The following is a 24,646-nucleotide window of genomic DNA, read 5'->3' as shown; positions in this document are numbered from 1 at the left end:
TTAGACTTCAGTTGCGGTCGGTTTCTCCGACGATTCGAACGCATTGTGATATGTACAAGAATTAAATACAAAAATAATACTTTAACAGTAATACCTATTTAAGTATATGTGGTTTTATTAAAAGTGAAAGTATTAGTTAGACACTTACAACAATGAATCCAGAAACCGGAATGTTACAAAGGAAAAATTTTACAGGTAAGTTTTTTTTTTTTTTTTTTGATGAAGTAGGTATATACTTCGAAGATAAAAAACAGGATACGTTTAGCTGCTTGTCTACTCAGGTATGTCGTTCCGACAGAGGTATTGTGTCCTAATGGGTTATAGGCTGATCCAACCATAAAGTTTGATTTTGGCAATAGCATAGAATAAAGAGTAATACTACTTATAAATAACGGACTCCACGGTCCAGTGGTTGAGCGTTGGGCTCACGATCCGGAGGTCCCGGGTTCGAATCCCGGTGGGGACATATCACAAAAATCACTTTGTGATCCCTAGTTTGGTTAGGACATTACAGGCTGATCACCTGATAGTCCAAAAAGTAAGATGATACGTGCTTCGGAAGGCACGTTAAACCGTTGGTCCCGGTTACTACTTACTGATGTAAGTACTGACACCAGGGTTGATGAGGTTGGTAATTCACCTCACAACCCACACGATGGAGAAGATGGACATTCTCCACCCCCACCAATTTGTATGGGTGCTAAGTTAGATGTACCTCACACCCTCGCTGGGTCCACTTTACTCTAAATAACCGTAAGCCGTTAAGGAGTAAATGAGCGCGCACATACTGTCTGTCTCGCTCATAATTACACGGTAACAGTAAGAACGAGATTCTTGTATGGAGTGTCCGGTCTGTGGCAATAGGCGACAGACTCGGAAACAACAGGATACTGACAAAGGTCAGTTCAATAATTTGACATAACATAGCATAACGTTTGTATCTACCCGCAGATGTGTTTTTTTTTTTGACGTGACTTATTGTAGATTTGCCGCAGATGGCATTAACTACTTGGCCGGACAAATGGGGAGCGCTGAAGGCTCTCACCCGGTACAACGTTTAAGACAACAGGCCTGAGGGTGCCCAGTTGGGCGCGAACCTCGGCTCGCCGCAGATGTGTGACTTCATGTACAATCAAAGAGAAAAAGTGCAGTCACTGGGCCTGGCGAATTATTTGTAAACAGTGGTGAAATTATGAACCATTAGTTGTCATAATTATAAAATTCATGTTTTTGTAAGTGTTTTGGTCTATCACAGAAACGACATGGTAACCAGGTGGTCTTAAGTGTAACCAGTTACTATATTACTTTGCAAGAAATTGATTGGACTTTTGCACCTTATCGTATATTCGCCACAAGATGCACTAAGTACCCACGCCTCACCCAGCTTTCTGTTTGATCAATGTGGTAGATGGTTAGCCTTATCGGCGTATATAGATAATGGTCGATCCCAAGTCCTATTCAGCGCTTATCGCTATCGACCCACTAGGGTCGATTAATTCTTTCAAATATTTTTCCTCTCAGACGACGCCCTGAGCCGAGGTTCGCGCCTAACTGGGCACCCTCAGGCCTGTTGTCTTAAACGTTATACCGGATGAGAGCCTTCAGCGCTCCCCATTTGTCCGGCCAAGTAGTTAATGCCATCTGCGGCAAATCTACAATAAGTCACGTCAAAAAAAAAACAAAAAAGATCCTAAGTCCAACGGAAAATTCTACTTGATCAATTCAGAATCATGGTCTGAATCATCCCTCAAAGATTTCGTTACGATGTCACTAACACCCTGTATATATAAGAAAACAACATAGCCGAAGGTCCTAGGAGGGCTCAGTATCTTATTTGATAGTATTACGTAGAAAGGAAACCAATGGGGACGATAGCGATAAGTGTTATTTGTGGAATTGAATCATAAAGTGTTTACTTTCGCAAGCTGATTGGCGGTCGTTATGGCTAAACCACTACAGTAATCGGGTCATAAGATGCCCGTGATCCCTATTCCGTTTGATCAGTAATTTAAAAGCTACGCTCTTGTCCGTGTAGCATTCTCAATTCTTGTCTCATCATCATCAGCCCGTTAACGTCCCCAGTGCTGGGGCATGGGCCTTCTCTATGGATGGATAGGGAGATCGGGCCTTAATCCATCACGCGGGCCTAGTGCGGATTGATGGTTATTAACGACTGCTAATTCTGTCGCGGATTGGACTTGAACTCATAGCCGCGCACCTATTGTCAAGCCGGGACGAACGTGTTAACCGTTACACCACCGGGTCCTGATGCGGGGTCCTTACGGTGTCCATGCGATTCGATCTATATCGGCATTAAGCCGATGCCGGCGCCGGCGCCATCAAATTCAATTCAAATTCAAAAATATCAAAAATATTCAACATTTTCAGTAGGTTCAGTAGGTACACTTTGAATCGTCAATTTTTACATAACGAACGTCTCATCCGCCTAAAACTACTGCAGCATCTCACAACCTGTATAGAAGCTGCAAGAAAAACCTCGGCACAGGGCCCTAGACGTTCTTTTGAAAAAAATAAACATGAAATATTGTTATACAATTGAATAATTTAGCTGCCTAATATCAGTTCTCAGACAGTTAATCCCATGCATTCATATCTTCTAAATAATCACTAACCTTGATTATTTACTAACTACTATTACACTAACATCCACCCAATATATATTATATTGAAAACTAATATCTTTTCGATTTAAAAATCTCTTTGTGACTTTCCCTAAACACGGTGTCTGTGAGCGCTTAAAAAAAAAGTAGTCATAAGACACCGCTCAACACTCGCTACTACTTTTTACACGAAGACCTTAGACGAATGAACACTGGACTTTTCACCAAATCTGTTTTTTTTTTCAAACTTGGTACAGTTTTCATACAAATTCCTGAAGGGAAATGTAGAGATGTAGGTACAGTACATACAATGTACCAACTCTTCAAATCAAATAAAAAAATGTGTTTATTATCAGACATAATAAAAAAAGAAGGTATTAATGAGATATTACATTATAAGTTTTGTTCCTCGCCAACTGTGTTTGAGCTTCATTCAACAGGGGCGAGAACTTGGTAACCACGTGGCGTTTGTTTATTTAACCAATTTTTTTTCAATTTTCAGCCTTATCAACCAACGCGACAGTGTTCCAAGAACCATCGAACCTGCTACCCCCAGAACAACCACAAGAACCAGTAGCAGACATTTCTGGTCCTACCGCTGTACCGCTTATCGGCAAATATGTTAAGAAAATAGCCCAACATGACCCCAAAAAGAACAAGAAGACGGAAAAAGATACTTCAGAACCTGACAGCATGATGTGTTAATGGGAACATTTAAGAACTGATGATCAAGGTAAAGTATAAGTTGACCAAATTGGAGATGTCCTTAGAAAAGGTTTAGTACGATCTACTCTGAACTAGCTTGCGTATATGAAACGATTGAAGAATTGTGGAGGAAGCAAGGAAAGTGTGTTAGGATCGAAGCAAATGGAATTCCATAGTTTGCTGCAATGAGTTTACGTATGTATGTATCAAGGTAAGGTTAAAAATAATCAAGACACAATAATTTGTTATTGAGGTTTGGATATTTTAGTTCCAATGACTATGTAACACCCCATTAAACTACATGGAATGCAATAAATAATTCAGTAATTCGATTTTAAAAGGACATTCAGTCTTACGACTTTGAAGTACCCAGGACGAGAGTTGTGAAAGGCATGCTTAGCCGGTTCAGGCATGTAAACCAAATGAGTAAAAGACGATTTATAAAGAAGGAGAAAGTAAGAGGCAATAATTTTCTATATTAACAACAATAGTGTGGGCACCTAGATGGTGTTGGCGATGCGATGAATAATACAGCTGGACAATGTTGTTAACGGCGCTTTTATTAATTTTATATTTTAAAGTTTTAACACACGATACACCTTACGCAGATTCTAGTTCAGAAGAAAAAAAGTATTGCCATACTTAAATAACAATATAATTTTGTTGGGGATGCCAACAAATAGAACACTCATAATATGTCTGTTTTCCATGAAATTAGAAGGATAAACGAAGGAAACTCTTTACAACGCCATCTACCTATATTGTTTTTGAGGAACGTAGCTTGGAAACTTCCTCATCAATTCCGCTAAAATCTGAGGATTACTTCCATGATGCGGAGCATATTTTAAACTTTGTATTAGGAAGGCCAGCCTCCATGGTCTAGTGGTTAGAGCGTTAGGCTCACGATCTGGAGGTCCGGGTTCGATTTCCGATGGGGACATTGTCAAAATCACTTTGTGAGACTGTCCTTTGTTTGGTAAGGAATTTTCAGGCTTGAATCACCTGATTGTCTGAAAAAGTAAGATGGATTCCGTGTTTCGGAGGGTACGTTAAGCCGTTGGTCCCGGCTATTAGCCGTAAAAACACCTCCACCAACCCGCATTGGAGCAGCGTGTTGGAGTATGCTCCATACCCCCTCCGGTTGATTGAGGGGAGGCCTGTGCCCAGCAGTGGGACGTAAGTATATTGGCTGTTTATGTTATGTATTAGGAAGGCGATTTGACAAATGGGGCGAAGTAGTACCCACAATCCTGTTTATTGTTTAATAGCAATTTTTGCTATGCAAGTTTAGGGTTAAAAAAGCTATAGTAATAAATGAGTAAGGTCTGGAACTGTCTGCCGTCGTCTGGGAGTCTTCAAGGCTAGAGTGAATAGGCATTTGCCATCATAGCATACGTAGTCACTTACCATCAGGTGAGATTGTGCTCAAAGAGCCCATTTCATTAAAAAAAAGAGTACAAAATGTATTGTTTTTCTTTTTCAGATCATATTCGAAACAAATGCAGTCCTACAATCAACACCAATCATCATCGTTCTAGCTTGGCCAAATAGTCAATTGATATCCGGCTAAATATAAAAAAAAAAGTTCGAAAAAGTATTTTAAAGACTAAGCTTTATTTATGAATTTATTAGTTATGTTTAAATTAATTAAGTAATTAATAGTAAATAAAAAATTGATATTTTTGTATTTTATTTTCCATTTACATACACACATATAACTCCCGCCTATTTCCCACCGGGGTAAGCAGAGACTATGGAATTACATTTACTTCGATCCTGACACACTTCTCTTGCTTCCTCCAAATTTATCAATCGTTTCATACACGCACGCTGATTCAGAGTAGATCGTTCTGAAACTTTTCTAAGGACATCTCCAATTTGGTCAATGTAAGTCTTTCTAGGTCTTTCTCTGCCAGCCCTACCATCAACCTTCGCTTTTTAAACTGCTTTCGTAATCCTATTACCCTTCATCCGCTCTACGTGTCCAAAACAACTTAACATTCCTTTCTTCTCTCTGTCGTAGTCACTCTGTCGTCTTTTACACCACATCTCTCTCTTATCATACTGTCTCTCACTCTATCACTCAATTCAACACCACAGATGCTACGACCTCATTTCTATGGCATTAATCCTTCTTTCATGCTTCTTCTGCCATACCCAACATTCACTAAGTACCATTACAGGTTTAAAATTTAAAAATAAATTACTTATACGATATTCACTTTGAATACTAATCATTTTACCTACCTGGGCTCGACTTCGGCACCTCTGGTTTGGTAGTGAAATATGCTTTACTTACCTGAAATAAAAATAAAAAAGATTTAAGATTATGTTTAGATCTTCTTATCGTGTGGGTGTCAGGGTTATTATTGAGCCACCAAAGGCCCCTGACATGGCTCATGCAATGACTACTTACTTACATCAGTAAGTAGTAACCGCGACCAATGGCTTAACGTGCCTTCCGAAGCACGGATCATATTACTTTTTAGTGGAATATGTAATCGTGCGTGGGTGAAATAAAAAGGGTCATTTATACCCAAAAACAAAGATGAAAGATGTCTATGTCTATTATCCATGAAATTAGAAGTTTAAACGAAGAAAAAACTGTACAGCGTCATCTCTATTGATTTTGAGGAACTTAGCCTGGAAAGTCCTTTACTAGTCTCTAAATCAATTTTAATTGACCAAATGAGACTGACCATCGACAATGCAATGTCCAGTGACAGTTCTGTCTCTCTTACACTCATTAAAACTATAATTCGCTGTCTCATATCCGCAAAATCAGTTCCTATATACAATTCAACTGGACAAAAAAGACGTCACTGACCCGAATACCGTTATCTTGCAAACAAATAGTAATAACAACAGCGAAAACGCAAAAGAATTTATACCGTTGCCGTTATACAACAAAGTTGAAAATTAACTGTGAACAGTCTGACACATTCTGTCCCGCTTTTTAGCGCAAAATGGCCAATGAAATTCTCATTCAGTTGCAAAGCAATCGTTCTATCGAAAACGCGTTCGAAGTTTGAAATTTAAAAAGTTCCACGTGCTATTAAAAAGTGAATGTTTATTTTTTTAATTTCTTGGATTGTCTTTGGAGGTCGCTGTTTTAGCATTTTTTGTAAGTTTTTTTTTAATTTATTTTGTTTTATTTTTATTCTTTGCAGGGGATAAGTATTTTTAATTGTACGTAGGTATGTTATCGTCTGATTGATAAATCAAATCAGTTTTGAATGTCCTGTATGATGTGATTCACTATTTAATAAAATTAAAATCTAAGTAGGTACTTATATCCTTTATTTCATTACGTAGGTTAATTTGAGGTTAAACTACTTAATTATTTATTTATTTAAAGTTAAAATAAGTACAAAACTCAACGGTCTTTTTATATCTAAATAATTTACATGATACATCATCATCTGTGTTAATTTGTTTTGTATGTTGTGTGCAATAAAGTATATTTGATTTGATTTGATTTGATAATACAATAAGAAACGGGTACCTAAATAAACTAAAAAGTACTAAATAAATACCTAATACAACAAGTAAAAAGTCATCAACATAATAATCAAGTAAATGTCTTCGAACATTAAAACATTTTGTACACTAGCTAAAGCATAGAATTATTATATACGCGATTACGTATATAAAAAACAATGTCTGAGGGGAAGCCCCAGACACGATAAACTTTCTCTTTATAATACGAATAGGTGTACATACAAAAACACACAAGCTCACGCCCATAGTCCGTAATAGGGTGAGCAGAGGCACAAGTAATCAAAGACAATTTGCAGCCACTGTTGATACGAAGTCTAAGGTGGATATGATGAACCTTATGGTGACAATGGATCAGCTGATAGCCCATAACAATTGCTCGTCATGTTAGAAAGGACACGATCTCTCTGTCGGATTTTACGACATACCCGGGAAGCTGAACGTGCTCTATGTTTTTGTTCCCTCCCTGTTCAGCACAGAAGCTACCTTTTAATGTTTATCATCCGTCCCTTTCCTTTTCGGCGGATAAGAAAATAACAGGGGCCTGTTTAATAAAACTTACAATTGTAAATTACAACGACAATTTGGTGTTCATTACGTAGCTAATATGAAACTGCAAAATATTTGTGATCACAAACTCCGCAATGTACATCAAATTGTCATTGTAATTTACAATTGTAAGTTTTATTAAACAGGCCCCAGATGTAACATATACAATACAAATACACTTTATTGCACCAAAATAAAAAGAAATAATTACAAAAAGACTCTTAACTAAGTACATGGCAAATGTCTTATATACATTAATATATTAACTAGGCTTATATTCAGCAATATTAAAGCGTAATTTAATATATTGATGAATATAAGCCATTTGCCGTGTACTTAGTTTTTAGTTTTGTCAGCCTAAGCTAATTCATCGATGTTCAATGTAATTTTGCACGTACAATAAGAACTACTTTGTACATTCCGTCACGTATGATTTAGCATGGAGACATGTCAAAGACATGTACAGTCATGAGCAATATCATATACCCACTTTAGAACCCTGTCGCACTATCATATTTGACATTTAGTGAGACTTACGGTTTAATTTGTCAAAAAAGTGAATGTGACATGGTATTAAAGTGTATACCATTAATACATATTAATGCTCGTGACCGTACGATCGAATACTAAGAAGTCTCCTGCTAGCATCGAAGTAAAATCATGCCTAGGGATACATTGTGGTTCACTCGCTTGCTTCTCAAACGGGGAGCGCCGGTTTAAACCCCAGTACCGAACATGCACCATACATAAACAGCCTATATACGTCCCACTGCTGGGCACAGGCCTCCCCTCAATCAACCGGAGGGGGTATGGAGCATACTCCACCACGCTGCTCCTCTGCGGGTTGGTGGAGGTGTTTTTACGGCTAATAGCAGGGACCAACGGCTTATCGTGCCCTCCGAAGCACGAAATCATCTTACTTTTTTGGACAATCAGGTGATTCAAACCTGAAAAGTCCTTACCAAACAAAGGACAGTCTCACAAAGTGATTTTGACAATGTCGCCATCGGGAATCGAACCTGGACCACACACCAATGCACCGGAACATGCACCAATGAGTTATTAATCTTAAATGCAGTTTTCACTAATACCGTTGGCTCTACCATACGGCTCACCTACCTATCACGTTGGTCTAACAGAAAGATCTTGTATGCACCTCTGACTACCCCAATTGGGATAAAGTCGTGAGAGAGAATATAACATGTGTCATATTCTTCTTCCTATCGTGTGGGTTGTAAGGTGGAATACCAGCCTCATCAACCCTGGTGTCAGAGTTATGATTGAGCCGTTAAAGGCCCCTGACATGGCTCATGTAACGACTACTTACCTACTTACATCAATAAGTAGTAACCGGGACCAACGACTTAACGTGCCTTCCGAGCACGGAGCATCTTACTTTCGGACAATCAGGTGATCAACCTGTAATGTCCTAACGAAACTAGGGATCACAAATTTTGTGATATCTCCCCACCGGTATTCAAACCGGATGAGTTATATTGATCATGTACAGTTATGAGCAATATAATGTACCTACTTTAGGACTCTGTCGCACTAACATATTTGACATTTAGTGAGACTTACAGTTCAATTTGTCAAAAAAGTTAATGTGACATGGTACAAAAGCGTATATATATTAATGCTCGTGACCGTACATAGTACAACATTGTTGTAGACGGCACAATCCCTTTTTAAATCATGCTTGAGCTGATGTAAGCAGCAACGGTTCAATAGTAGTCCTGACACCAGGAATGATGAGCTCAGTTATTGACCTCACAACCCACACAAGAAGAAAGACATACTTTTCTACTGACCTTGGGAATCGAACCAGGACGGTACGGAAAAGTATCGGCGTCCGAAGGACGTAATATACGATCCCGACGACCCGATTACTCTAGCAATAGAGGCAGCCAATCAGCTCGCGACACCAAACACTTCAGGTCCCCGATACCGACCCCGCCGGCGTGGTCGACGATTTCCCTCATTCAGCGCTTATCGCTATCGACCCACTAGGGTCGATTAATTCTTTCAAATATTTTTCCTCTCAGACGACGCCCTGAGCCGAGGTTTGCGCCCAACTGGGCACCCTCAGGCCTGTTGTCTTAAACGTTGTACCGGGTGAGAGCCTTCAGCGCTCCCCAAAAGGGAATCGAACCTAGAACTTGTGATTTGTTAATCATTCAATGTCCCCGATTCCTGCAGACACCTCCTAATTTTATTTTAAATTACACCCGTCATTTTCTTATCCGCCGAAAAGGAAAGGGACGGATGATTAACAACTGTTAATTTTAAAATGAATGAGTGGATGAATGAATAATCCGAACGAATCAAAGAGGTATCTTATTGGTATGCAAAGCCTTTGAAGTATGCTGTCAACTTAATTAGGTCGGGTTGTTGATCAATGTAAAATTTTTAGTCGGTTGTTTTAGATTCGTGCCTAAAATTGACGTGTGATCCATAAATTTTATGCCTGTCGATTACCCGTCCCTTTCCTTTTCGGCGGGTAAGAAAATGACAGGTTTAACATAACATAAAATTAGAAGGTGTTTACAGGAATCAGCACCAATATCTATCTAGCCATTGCACAGACGCCTGTGATAAAAACACAGACGACTAGGTGAACATGATTCAATATTCCCGTTAACTAGTTTCTAGTTCAACAAAAATTAGATAAAAATATAATTATGTTTATCTGTTATCTTATCATTATCGTTTTGATAATAATTGTTGAATTATGACTCTACTGGGTCGTTCTTCTTTTTTATCGACAATGATCTGTCCTTCGCTCTGCTATAACATAGCATGTTTTAGAATTTTATTTAATCTTTCCATTGTCCAAAAATATAGTTATCTTATTATACTTAAAATACTAGCGAAATACTAATCGGTTCCTCGATTAGTGATTAACGTAGCTTGGTTGTTTTTCACAAAATTCTGTGACAGAGTGGTAAATCGAAATGCTGTCTCCGATGAAAAGGGCCACTCTGTCACAATATATTTTGCAATGCGCCTGCAAGGAACAGTATATTACCAAGATAAAGAGAAACACTAAATACTCCTCTACAGACACATCTCTATATGATGTTTTTTAAATATTTATTGCCGTTATAATGAAAGATGTTAAATCCGATATAACGAGAAAATGACTTCTTATTGTCGATAAAAAAGAAGAATGACCCTACTCTGTTTTGTTTTGAAGGTTCGATGTTCTTTGCGGTAGTTATAATAACAATACAATCGTTACTGATAAGAATGATATCAGTAGGTAGCTATCTGTTTCTATATCTATACTTCCACAACAAGACGTAACTGTTTTATACCACTGCCCGCAACCTCTAACGGGATGGGCAGAATCACAAGTACTTAGAAAACAACTTACAGCTACTTGTCACAATTATAATAATCCTAAGATGAAAATAATAATAAAAATATTGGTATAAAAAATAATTTTTGATAATAAAATTATTACTTTATTTTAAAAAATAATTTTTGATGATAAAATTATTATTTTATTTTATATTTAAGATTGTTATTTGTAAATATTTTGTTTAATTTTATTTTTATTTTGTTTTAAATTATATTATGTTGTTTGTTATAGTAAGTTTTTTATTACACTAACAGCTCACACAATACAACGATCTATCGTGTCATAAAGGAACACAATTCCTTTGTTTGTTAATACATTAAGTATTATTTATTATATTTAGTACCGGACCTGGCAAATCTTCAGGTTAGGTAAGCGGACCCTGTGAGAACGGGATAGGAAGATGATGATGACCTTCATAACAGCGTATCGTTGATTTATGTTTTGGTCATAATAAAACCTCATGGTATTATAAAACCTACTAGCAAACACTAGCAAGAAAAAAAAACTCATCTTTTTTTGATACTTGGAAAGAGAAAGCCCTAGATAGGGGGAAGTGGAAGAACAGGAGAGGCCTTTGACCTGCAGTGGGATGGTGTAAGAAATAACAATAACACTAGGGAGATAACGGCCTCTGTGGTCCAGTGGTTGAGCGTTGGACTCACGATCCGGACGCCCCGGGTTCGAATCCCGGTGGGGACATATCACAAAAATCACTTTGTGATCCCTAGTTTGGCAAGGACATTAAGATGATCCGTGCCTCGGAAGGTACGTTAAGCCGTTGATCCCGGTTACTATTTACTGATGTAAGTGAGTAATCGTTACATGAGCCATGTCAGGGGCCTTTGGCGGCTCAATCATAACCCTGACACCAGGGTTGATGAGGTTGGTATTCCACCTCACAACCCACACGATAAGAAGAAGATTAGGGAGATAACGACGTATAACATAACATAACATAACAAATACTTTATTGCACAAACAGGAAAAAAAACAAAATACAAAACAAAACAGAAATAGAATAGAATAGAGAATAGTATATGTATTTAGACACGCGGCTGCGTGTCAAGCCAAGTTCCAGTAACAGAACTGGCGAGCAACACCGTGTGTAATATTACACGAACCATTTGGAGCCACTTTTGACCCCCTCATAATTCAAAAACTATTTCATATAAACATGTCTTTGGCTAATGTATTGAGACTTGTGAAACATTTGCTGCGTAAACTGGTAGCCATAGCCATTTGTGAGTGGTCATTAAATGAGTCAGAGGGTCTACTTTCTACCTGAGCATTTAGACCATAATGTGATGACTCAGACCGACACTGGTCTTTATCGTATTCTAAGAAATGGTAGTTTCTTTTTTTGTCGTCATTTTAGACTCTAGGGAATTCGTCTTTAATACGTCACGAGAATAAAAAGAGATTTAATAGTAAGGAGCTCGGTGGCGCAGCGGTTAACGCGCTCGGTCTGCGATTGTTGAAGTTAAGCAACTTTCACAAAGGCGGGTCATAGGATGGGTGACCACAAAAAAGTTTTCATCTCGAGCTCCTCCGTGCTTCGAAAGGCACGTTAAGCCGTTGGTCCCGGCTGCATTAGCAGTCGTTAATAACCATCAATCCGCACTGGGCCCGCGTGGTGGTTTTAGGCCCGATCTCCCTATCCATCCATAGGGAAGGCCCGTGCCCCAGCAGTGGGGTCGTTAATAGGCTGATGATGATAATAATAATAGTCTGCAGTACTTTTACACGAACCGGGGATTGTCTTTGGGTGTACTCCCATAGTGCATACAGGGATAACCGCCGGTTGGTGTCACACAACTTTTAGATTAAATTGACTTAAGGGGCCTCTATGTGTTGATTTCGGCCCCACGCACGCCTTCTAAAAGTCCGGGACTTGATATTTCTAAAATATGGAAACGACAAACAAATAATAATATTAATAAAAATTATCATTATCTCCCTAGTATTATCCCGTTCGTCCGCTCGCTTACATTGAAGATTTGATAGGTTCGGTTTTTTGCAGAAGCGACTGCCAATCTACGATCTATCGTTCTGTTAGTATATTACAAGATGACAATTATGCTAATGGCTCATTAAATTAATGAGCTTATTTCATATACTTTTTGTTTTCATTGTTGCAAAACTATGATGACGAATGATACGAGTTATTTGTTACTTTCACTCTGCTTCGTAAAAATAACTTTCTATTCTTGTGTATTTAATACATTACACATTACATCACATTATAAACACACATTGTCATCACATTATACATTTTTTCTTGTATTTTTTGTATGTTTAATTAAAGCCTTTCACTACTTGGCCGGACATATGGGAAGCGCTGCGGGCTCTCACTCTTACCCGACTGTAGAATTTATATTTCCCGAAATAAATAGGTACTAAATCTAACTGTATGTCTTCTCAAATCGGTCAATGTGGAAAAAAAACGTTATTTTTATACATGAAGAGTTTGTAATACCGTTAAACGGTGATTATTATTTTAAAACGGAGTTTATGCGTGGGCGCATTATACAGTTATCAGTCCTTGAATGAATTTGCTTAGCAATATCAAAGCTCAATGCATACTAAAGGTGCAGATCAAAATTCTTTGGCACCCTACGCGCTGTCAGAATTTTCATTTTTATTATGGAATTATAATCACTATCACAATACAGAGAAGGTCGATTTTTTCTTTTATAACTTGAAAAAAAAAAATGGCGCCATCAAGTGACATTAAGCGCCGAATTCCATTGATGACGTCAACATTTTTTTTCTTTACATAGTGACAAACGACAGTTAACATCTTCCTACACACGCTTCCTAGGCACGTTAAGCCGTTGGTCCCGGTTACTACTCGCTGATGTAAGTAGTCGCTCTCACTCTCAATAGTAACCCTAGGGACATATCACAAAAATCACTTTGTGATCCCTAGTTTGGTTAGGGCATTACAGGCTGATCACCTGATTGTCCAAAAGTAAGATGATCCGTGCTTCGGAAGGCACGTTAAGCCGTTGGTTCCGGTTACTACTTACTGATGTAAATAAGTAGTCGTTACATGAGCCACGTCAAGGGCCTTTGGCGGCTCAATAATAACCTTGACACCAGGGTTGATGAGGTTAGTACTCCACCTCACAACCCACACGGTAGAAGAAGAAGATCTCCCTAGCGTTATTCTAATTTTTACAGGGTGCGCTTATCTAACATGAAGTTTTGACAGTTAATACGGTTTTTTATAGCAGCGGCTGCCTGTGGAGGTAAAATCAGGCCAATACAAATTAGGTAACTTATCTACCTACCACCGTAATACATTTCTCGAAATTTGGGTTTCCTCATGATAGTTTTCTACAGCTGAAGATTTGACCAGTTTTTTACAGAAGCTACTGCCTATCTGACCTTCCAACCCGCGAAGGCAAAACCATAGGTTAAGTTACTTACATACCTCCGAAAATGCATTTCTCTGGAGTGTGGGTTTCCTCGTGATATTATTCTTCACCGTTGAGCACGTGATAATCATTTAAATTCCCAATATGAATTCGAAAACAAATTGGAGAATCATTGGTTAAGGCCGTGTTGGGGTTCAAACCTACGACCTTAAAGTGAGAGTCAAGCGTTCCAAACGTGGCGTTAAGTCCAGCACATAAACTGAATCAAACTATTTCGCAATATTTCATTAAAGACAACAGATACCTCTTAGACTAGTACCTATTATATACATACCTATATCCGTAGAATCGTTTTCATAGTAGGTATATAAAGGTCAGAGACCTCTAACATATGCCGTGTAGAATATTCAATTCGCGCGCAAAAAATTGTTGCTTAGCAACGGTTATTCTAATGTCATTTTGTGTCACTGTGCCAAATGGTTTAGTGAACATTTTTTTTGCAATCCTAACGATGCTCTACTAGAATAACAACATACTGAAACATATGCTCACAACTATACCTATTTCAATGAAGGACTTTCCAGGCTACTTTCGCCAAATGCAATATAGATGGCGTTGTGCAGCTTTAACGTGATAATAACCTATTTTCTCATTACTCGGGTAAGTACATAATTGCAAAATACAATATAATGGCAGAAGTATAGATAAACATAATTGTTGCTTGATATTTGGAACACATTAAGTATAGAATTATGTTGCTAGGTACGTACCTAAATTGCTTCTCTTTATTTTGACCAAAATAATAACCCCGCGGACCCTTGACACTACATGATGGCACCACCGGTAGTGTCAAGGGTATTATTCCGTGCCCATTGCACCACCGCTACCTATGACTTCTCCAATATGTTCTTCTATCGTGTGGGCTATGAGGTGGATTTTCAGCCTCAGCAACCCTGGTGTCAGGTTTAGTATTGAGTCGTCAAAGTTCATTCATCTTAAAACAAAGCTAAAAGATGCGCATGTCTATTATCCATAAAATTAGAAGGTTTAACGAAAGAAAATGTGTACAGCGCAATCTATGTTGTACAGAGGTACATCCATCGCAAGATGAACTCAGTACCAGTGACGCACCGCTCCGGGGAAAGTTCGTTTTTTAAAAATTTTAAAACTAACTGCTTTTTTAAATTGTTCTTTCTTCTACTCTGATCCTAATCTTTCTAAAGGCTATTTATTAAAGCTGTTTTTACGTATCTTTTGCGCTGTTTTACAGCTAAAACGGTTCCTAGTAATAGCCTCGCTTCCCATTACAAAGGACTTAAACCGACTGAAAGGACTGACTGACACAGCTCTTCGTTTTTGGGGGTTCAGGCATGATTCTATGTTACATTAAAATCCGTGATAGACTAAGGTCAGCCAAGTTAAAAACGTTTTAGAAAGGTGACAGTGATAAAAATATATGGGATTAATTTCTCGGTAGCACAAATTTTAATCATCGACACATACACATATTTAAACTCACACCTATTTCCCACCGAGATAAGCAGAGAGTAGAGAATTCTATTTGCATCGAGAGATCGATACTGACACATTTCTTTTGCTTCCTACACATTCATCAATCGTTTCATCGTACTAAACCTTTTCTAGAGACATAACATAACATAACAACATAACAAATACTTTATTGCACAAACAGGAAAAAACAAAAGAGAAATAGAATTAGTACAATAGGCGGCCGTATTGCTAAGTAGCAATCTCTTCCAGGCAACCTTTAAGACACACATCACCAACATCACAACATCAACATCTTCAATTCGGTCAATGTTCTCTCTCTTCTAGGTCTTCCTCTGCCGCTGCCGATACTCCTTTTGTAATCCTGTTATAGTACAAGTCCTCGAAACCATGTGATATCAATTATATACGATCCAAATATGAATTCAAAGTGACAAAATTGATTTCAGTGGACTAAAACGGCCTCCGTGGTCCAGTGGTTGAGCGTTGGACTCACGATCCGGAGGCCCCGGGTTTAAATCCCGGTGGGGTCTAAAGCTTTCTCGGAATAGGTCTTTTATGGACCTATGTTTATGTCAATAAATGGTTAAGAAGAAATGCTAACACAATTATCATTAATGACTAATAAAATAATGTTTCCTTAATTATGTGCATCTACATAGACATCGTTAAGTAATTAGTGCAAGGTCGACAATAATTATATTATCAATACGTTGTCAAGGTTGCGGTCACGTGGTCTTGACAGTTTTTTTTTTAATTAGTTAGGTACCTACTTGCGGTTTACCGCCATTTTCTAGTCACTTGGCCAATTTGCTTCTGGATATTTTTATCTTGCCAGTCATACGTGTCATAATAATTCTATAGAGAATCTTACGTTACGAAACTTTAAACAATATTACACCATAGGTCATAGAACTCAACATTTTTTGTGGATTTTTTTTTCCTATATTAAGGAAAACGTGAGGTCAAACGATCGAAACGAAGGAAGTTAATGACCCCAATTCTGATCATATGATTCACGTTACTAAAACAAAGAGTCGTATTTCTCAGAAAATTGAAGCAGACAAGGTTATATTACTAACAAAAATACACACATACATACTTAAATAGTTATTATTAGGAGCCATGGTAGCCCAGTTAGTAAAACGCTTGCCTCTCACTTTGAGGTCGCAGGTTCGAATCCAGCACAGGCCTCAATAATGATTGTCGAATTTGTTTTCGAATTTATATTTGGTTCATAAATGAATATCACGTGCTCAGCGGTGAACGAAACAAACTTAACCTGTATTGAGCTGATTTTGCCTTCGCGTGTTAGAAGGTCAGACATGCAGTCGCTTCTGTAAAAAACCGGACCTGTCAAATCTTCAGGTTAGGTAAGCGGACCCTGTGAGAAACGAGACAACGCTAGGAAGATGGCATAGTTATTATAATAATATTATATCTAGTCATTCCTGAAATAAGATAACATATAAGATAAATATAACACATAATATAAGGTGTAAATATCTTGTATACTTTATTCGACATTTCACCATTATGTCAATCCCATACATTATCTATCTGTAACTATATTTCTTTTATTCCTGGTTAGTTATTCCTTATTCTATGTTCCTATTCAGTGAAAACATATATCGTATCATACCTATCGATTAGAAATATTCTTCTTAATTCAAACTGTAAGAAAAATCCACAAAAGAGTTTCATTTCGACTTAACAATAGTTAATCGCCGCTGGAAGAATAACCCATTTAGCAAAGACATAGTTAAGGGGTTCGTCGCACCTTTGTGCCCCAACCAATGAACCTAAATTAACGTCAAGGGGAAAGAGGGGTTAATCGACCATTTTTTCTCGGCCGATTACAAGGAACCTAATATTGACCCCCCCTGCTCAAACAAATGTTAACCCTTTATTCCTCATTCCCCTTTCGGAAAAAAACCCATAAAATATATCTAATTAAAAAATATCCCTAAGACTGACGGTCATAAAGAATGTCAATTAAGGCCTGGGACGTTTTTTCTTCTGGCGCCGCCATTTTTTTTCGGTAATATTTTCTGTCGTTCCGCGGCGAAGGGTTAAGATAGCAAAATTAGTATCGGTATGAAATATTGAGTAATTTAATATTTGCCGTTGGCTCCCTTTGTTTCGCCCTTTTGAAGTTTTTTTTTAATCTGGATTAATGTTTTGTAATAAATGTGGTTGATTAGCTTTTCGTTCCAAAGGAATGCTTCGTAAACGTCCGGATGAAGTCAGCGCTTTGATGGTACCTACCTACTTATTTACTTTATAGTATTTACTTAAATACGTAACTAACCGTTACCTACATTCCCGAGAAATGCATTTTCTAAGGTATGTGACCAAACTTGTAATGTGCTGGCTTTTCCTTCGCGAGTTGGAAGGTCAGACAGCCAGTCGTTTTAGTAAAAAACCGGACCTGTCAAATCTTCAGGTTAGGTAAGCGGACCCTGTGAAAAACGGGATAATGCTAGGTAGATGATGATAATAATGACGTAACTAGCCGTAACCCGCGAGTTACGCGCATGAAACCCTACTATTAGAACTGTAGAAGTTTCATACAAACTTTGCTACCCCTTTTTACCCCCTTTGGGGTTGAATTTCGCAAAATCCGGTCTTAGTGTGCGTCAAGTCCTAAAACCTTGCAAAATATAACTCTTGTAGTATAGATTTCGTGAAGAGCGAGTCAATCAGTCAGTATATAGATACATATTTGTATTTATATTTGTTTCTATTGTACTCATTTTATTTCTCTTTTGTTTTGTATTTTGTTTTTTTCCTGTTTGTGCAATAAAGTATTTGTTATGTTATGTTATATTTTTTACACATTCGACGTTTTGGACGTATCTGTACTACTTACACAAACACGTATGACTATATTCCAATTAGGGTATCCCTTTTTTTTTTTTTTTTTTTTTTTTTGGTAACGAAGGGGAAATCCTCATGGATACCTCGCCACCCGGGGGAGTGACGAGGTTATGTCGGACTCTTACCGACTAAAACCCCTCCGATGGCCCTCTGCTGCGCATGTCGGGAAGCTCCGGGATCTCTAGCGAACGCACCGGTGCTTCCCTCGCGCCTGCTATAAAAAATGCGCGTCCCGGGGTAGGTCCCCACCCCTACGCCATCTCGCATTTACAGCAACGCGAGGCCATGTCGCGTTGCCGTCCCTCCCGGAGACCGTGTGTTGGGCGGTTCGGGCCCCCGCCCTTACCACCCACGATCTCCAGTGTCCCCTTTCAGTCGCCTCTTACGACAGGCAGGGGGTACCGTAGCCCTATTCTTGCACCCGGTGCTACAGGGCGGACTCGGCTAGACAGCCACGGCTACTGCCGCTACCGCGCGTCGCCGACGTCGCCTTCTCCGGGCGGGATCCCTCCTCTCCCGATCTCGCTCCGCAGCCTCCTTCTGGGTCATGACGGACTCACAGAAAGTGACCATGGCCCTCCAGTGACTTTCTCCCGACAACATAGCCGCAACTACTGCTGGGGGAGAAAGATCAGCCCCAATCGTTGAGATCAGGGTGCGTCGTTCCGTGTTCCACGCCGGACATTCTTCGAGCGTATGCTGGGCATCATCCTCATCGTCACTACAGTGATGACATTGCGCTGATGTTTCGCGACCAATCCTGTGTAGATAGTGACCGAAACAGCCGTGTCCGGTGAGCACTTGCGTCAGCCGATACGAGCCGTTCCAGCACTTATCCATCCACGGGGCAAAAGATGGAAGTATTGCCCCGACGACTCGCTGTCGTGAGGGTCGTGGCCCTTCGAGTCGCACTCTCCATTCCTCGAGCGCTTTTAGGTGCTCGTGCTCTTTGAGCCTCTCCACAGCACGCTGAGGCTCTCCTCTCTGGCGGATGCTGCGAGCAAGATGGTACGTTCGCGCATCCATGTCCGCCAAGATGTCTAGAGGCGGGCATCGGGCCAGGAGCATAGCAGCCTCGTATGATATCGTGCGATATCCCCTCACGATTCTGATGGACACTCTCCGCTGTAAACTGTTAAGTTTGTGCCGTTGGTCGCTTGTCAGGCTAGAGGCCCAAACAGGCGCACCGTAGAGTGCCATCGATCGCACTACTCCGGCATAGAGGCGCCGTACTCCCTCTCTCGGTCCACCGAGATTGGGTAGTATGCGATGTAGTGCGCCAATCACCTTCTCGACTCTGGTGTTCAGGCGATTGTGGTGTTCCCAGAAATCCCACCGACCATCCAGGATAAGGCCAAGATATTTTATGTGCCTACCAACCCGTACTTGAGCATCGCCGACGCGAATCGACGAGTCTGGTGGTTCCTCGCCCCGTGAGAGGTTGTGGAACCACAGCGCCTCGGTCTTGTGCGGCGCTACCTGGAGGCCAAGATCATGTATTCTCCGGGTAACACATGCCACCCCCAACTCGGCAAGCCGAGCCGTCGTCTCGAAGCTGTCTCCATTGGCCAGCACAAGCGTGTCGTCCGCGTAACAGACAACGTGCACGCCAGCGGGGAGATCGACTCTCAGGACTGGGTCGTAGGCTAGGTTCCAAAGCAGGGGACCCAGGACGGACCCCTGAGGGACCCCGCAATAGACCGGCCTCCGATGTACCTCTGCATCTCGTCCCACATACGTTATGTGCCTGTCCTGTAAATAGGCGCCAACTATCTCTCGGAGATAGGGAGGTACTTGGTGATACACCAGAGCCTCCCTAATCGCCTGCCAGGGCAGGGAGTTGAACGCGTTGACGATATCTAGACTTATCGCCAACGACACCCCGCCCTGGCATACGGCCTCGTCGGACAGAGAGCGGACGCGAAGAATCGCGTCCACTGTCGATCGACCCCGTCGGAAGCCGAACTGGTACTCCGATAGGTTGGGACCTTCCAGCACCAGATGATCGACGATTCGGTCGGCTACTATTCGTTCGAACAGTTTGCCGACCTCATCGAGTAGGCATATGGGACGATATGCAGAGGGAGAGTCTGCAGCCCTGCCTTCCTTCCTCAGGAGAACCTGGCTCGAGTCTTTCCACCCGGAGGGGAAAAGGCTTTCGCGGAGGCAAGAGGTGTAGAGTTGCCTCAATCTGTCTCCAAGGACGGTAAGAGCCAGCACCCAGGCCCGTCCCGGAATTCCGTCAGGACCTGGGGCGGTGTTCTTGGCTCTTAAGCGTTTGACAGCTCGGTCAAGCTCGTCCTGCGACACCTCAAACTGTGCAGACCAAGGTATAGGATCTGCAGAGGATGGGGTGACAGGAGTGCTGTCCTGGACCCTAGGGAACAGTGAGTCAATCACTGTCCGCAGTAGAACAGGGTCCATTGTCTCCGTTAAGGGAGGTACCCACGGCCGGAGCTTGCCCAGTACTAGTTTGTACGGGCGGCCCCATGGGTCCCTGCTCAGATCTTCCAGGAGCTCTTGCCATGCCCGAGCCTTTGCGTCAGAGACGGCGAATTGGAACACCTTTGTCGCCTCTCTGTATGTCGCATAGGCATCGGCTTTTTCTTCCGGCGTGGCTCGGCGTCTTCTTCTTGTTCGGGTGTACTGGCGTCGGGCTCGGAGGCATGCCACTCGCAAATGCGCACATTCCTCTGACCACCAGTACACCTTCTTCCGGATTAGGGCCTTCACTCGGGGCATCGACGCGTCACATATGGACGTCATCGCGCTCCGAAACCAGGACGCTTCCTGTTCAGGGTCGGAAGCGATCCTTCCGCCCGGCCACAAGGCGACGTTGGCCGCCGCTACAAGGAGGTCCTGGTCAAGTAGTTTCAGGGACCAACGGCGCGGTGGTCCCACGTCACTCTGAGAGCGTTCCGGTTGGCGAACTGAGACATCGATGATGATATGTCTGTGGTCGGAGAGAGTGACCAGCTCCTCCGCCACTCGCCAACCGGACACTAAGCGCGCTGCAGCGGGAGTCGCCCACGACAAGTCGACGATCGACTCCCCCTGCCACCGCACACAGGTGCTTACGGACCCCTGGTTTAGCAAACGCAGGTCTAATCCGTCCGCCCACTCCTGCAGAGTCTCGCCCCTTGGTGTGTCCCGAGCACCTCCCCATTGTCTGGCGTGGGCATTGAAATCCCCCAGCACAAGCACCGGACGAGGGCGGCAGCTGCGGATGCAGTTTGCCACCGAGTCCATGTAAGACTCGAATGCTTCGAGGCGACAATTGGGCGAGATGTAGCATCCGACCACCGCCAAATGCCCCCATTCCACTGCGACGAATCCCTGTCCACTGCAGAGCAGGGAACAGGGAGGGTCGCTTCGTCCTCCTCCCCAGTGTATAGCCACGGAACCGCCATCGCCTGGGAACCATCGAGGATGGTCCGGAACGCGGTAGGGTTCTCCGACAACTGTCAGTGCAATCGACCACTCCGCGAGCGTCTGCAGCAGTAGGTCTTGAGCTGCGCGGCAGTGGTTCAGATTGCACTGAAGGACTCTTAGGGGAGGGAATCTTGGGCCTCCATAGCCTCCGGTGGGCTTTCGCCCTGGCGCGAAGATGGCGCTACGTCACGGCTGGGTTGAGGATTCTGCTGCTGTCCTCTGCCCTTTCTCCTCTTAGGAGGGGTGCACTGCTGGCTACCCAGTCGGTGATTCGACGGTCGCCCGAGGTCTGTACAGACCGGGCACTTGGGCTCGCGTGCTTGACAGCTGCCTGTTTTGTGACCAGTCAGGCCACATTTGTAGCAGCAGCTGCTGCGGTCCTCGGCGTTGGGACATTGAGATCTGACATGTCCCATCTCCAGGCATTTGAAGCATTGCAACGGCCTAGCCGTTAACACCTGGACTCGCGCCGACGCCCACCCCACTCTTAGCCTCGCCGTGCCTGCGAGTTTGCGGATAGCGATGAGCGGGCACTTAACCCAAGCTGTGCCCATCATCCGTGGCGAAAGGCGGATTTCTCCGACTTTGACATCCTCCCGCGAACAGCCCCCCTGGTCCGCGATCGCAGAAGCGATGTCAGCCTGGGTTACGGACTCATCAAAGTCCGTGACCCTGATCTCGCCAGTCTTCACCGGACGCGATATGCGCACATTCATATCCGTGAGAGCGCTGCGCAGGCGCGCGGCGAGGTCATCTGCCTTCCTAGCACTGTCAGGACCAGGGACCTCTAGGATCAGTCCACCGGTCGCAGCCCTCTTCTGCCGAAGATCAGAGATCCCGCATTCTGCGAGACTCACGCGCTGCTTTGCTGCACCCATGACCGCAGCATAGGTGGTGTCAGCCCCTTCGGGGACAGTCACGGCCACAACAGCAGTGTTAGGGGGCCGAGCTGGCTTGGCTCTAACACTGCTCGCCTGTTGGGCTGGCTTTTGTGGCTTAGCCGGTTTGGGCTTTGAAGCAGCTGCCCTCTCAGATGGTCGAGAGGCAGGCTTCTTGCCCGCGACCTGGGCCCATGAACGGGTCTGAAGTCCTGAGGGACCCGCTACTGTCGCTGTCACTGCCGGAGCACCCTTCGGCACTGGGGGCGGCTGCAGGTTGGCACCTTTCTTCCCACCCTTTTTTGCTTTCTTCTTCTTCTTCTTCTTGGGCGCTGCTGTCGCAGGCGCCACTACTGGAGCGACTGGAGCTGGTTCCTGGTTCGGTCTGCGGACCCTGTCCGGATACAGCTCAGCTTTGAAGTCGGCCAGCTTCCTCTCGATCAGGGCTCCAACTCTATCCATGAGGATCTCGTCAGAGCCCCTTCTCGGCTTAGGTGGCGGCGGTGGTGGTAGCGCCGCTGCTGGAGCGTCGCTTGTCACCAGCCTCTTACCCAGGGGCGGCCTGATGGCTCGGCCTGGGAGTAGTTCCGCCTTGAAGGCAGCCAGCTTGTTTTCGACAAGGGCTCCGATGCGATCCATTAGGATTTCATCGGCGCCCCTGGCGGGCTGTCTTCTGTCCTCTTTTCTAGGAGGCGCGCGCTCCCGCTGGCGGAGAAGCTCCATCTCGGCCTGCAGGGTCTTAAGCCTATCCTCCACCCCTGAGAGTTTGGAGCGCAAGTTTGCGTTTTCCCTCTCAAGCCATCCCTCGCTGCCAATCGACGCCGTTCGTTGCGCCATTTCGTCAGCCGCAGCCTTTGCCGTGATCGCCGCCAACCTCAAGGACCGTACAAAATTGCCCTTCAGGTTCTTGGAGTGATCCGCGACTTTGGTGACCGTCTCCATGGATTCGAGGATTCGAGCTCCTAGGTCGGCCACTGGCTGTTCCCTCATTTCCGACGCCAGGTCCTCCACCCTGGGCAGAGTGTCCTTGGATCGTGTGGATGACACTGATACCGAGGATAGATAGGGATCGTTATCATCTATCTCGATCTCTGGTTTTTGCCTAGGTCGAGGCTTGCGCTTCGACTTCGGCGACCCTCCGTTTGTTGCAGGCCCTGGCAGTCTTGCACGCTTTGCAGCGCGAGAGACTCCGGAACCTGCTGAAGCCACCGATCTCATTGAAACGACGGAGCCCTCCGTGTCCTCTCCGTCGCTCGTGGCATCCTTCCTACTCGGGCCGGGGAGCACCATTAGCGCGTCCCGCCCGACCGACAGACTAGTAAGACTGACCCTGGCTTCCTTGTCTGTTCTTCCCGGAACTCTGTCCGATTTTCTCCCACTTCTCAGTTCCCTCACATCCAAACTTTTGCTCAATCCTAAACCGTTTTCGTTGCCTAAGTCGTGTTCACGGAGGCCAGCATCTTGCTGGCCTACGAAGCAGTCTTTGCCCCCCGCCGTATACGATTGGGGCTTGCCCTCCGAAGAGGGGCGGGGTCGCTCGCTTGGAGTGCCCGCCGGCGGACTAGAATTTCGGATCTGCTTATTCATTTTTGTTGTTTGTCTTTTCTGACCGGGGTGACCTCCCCGGGGCGCCCTTGCTGCCAGAACCTCTGACCATTCAGCCCATCGGCAGGCGCCAGACCTTAAGCTTGGGTGATTATTTTATAGAGGTTGTCTTCCTCGCAGCCCCCTCCGCTCAGTGCGGAGGCGGCCCCCGTTCCAGACAGCAACGCGTCTGGTTTACGGGTCGGGCCGGCGGTGGCCGAAGCCATTGCCCAGCATTGCTGCCGG

General features: G+C 43.2%; 1 protein-coding gene and 1 long non-coding RNA gene across 2 annotated transcripts; one reads left to right on the top strand and one right to left on the bottom strand.

Annotated features, from left to right (window-relative positions):
- Positions 1-5,003, top strand: LOC126375959 (uncharacterized). Its single transcript, XR_007567656.1, has 3 exons — positions 1-195; positions 3,124-3,354; positions 4,810-5,003. It is a non-coding gene; the product is annotated as an uncharacterized LOC126375959 (long non-coding RNA).
- A 17,051-nt stretch (positions 5,004-22,054) lies between these two features.
- Positions 22,055-24,403, bottom strand: LOC126376370 (caskin-1-like). The gene has a single exon (XM_050023694.1). The coding sequence runs from the start codon at positions 24,401-24,403 to the stop codon at positions 22,055-22,057; it is 2,349 nt and encodes a 782-aa protein (XP_049879651.1).
- Positions 24,404-24,646: the final 243 nt, after the last annotated feature.

This window comes from Pectinophora gossypiella, chromosome 20 (assembly GCF_024362695.1).
Source record: "Pectinophora gossypiella chromosome 20, ilPecGoss1.1, whole genome shotgun sequence".
In the NCBI taxonomy this organism is placed as follows: domain Eukaryota; kingdom Metazoa; phylum Arthropoda; class Insecta; order Lepidoptera; family Gelechiidae; genus Pectinophora; species Pectinophora gossypiella.
Note: the sequence above shows the minus strand (reverse complement) of the source record. Positions and strands in the feature narration are given on the sequence as shown.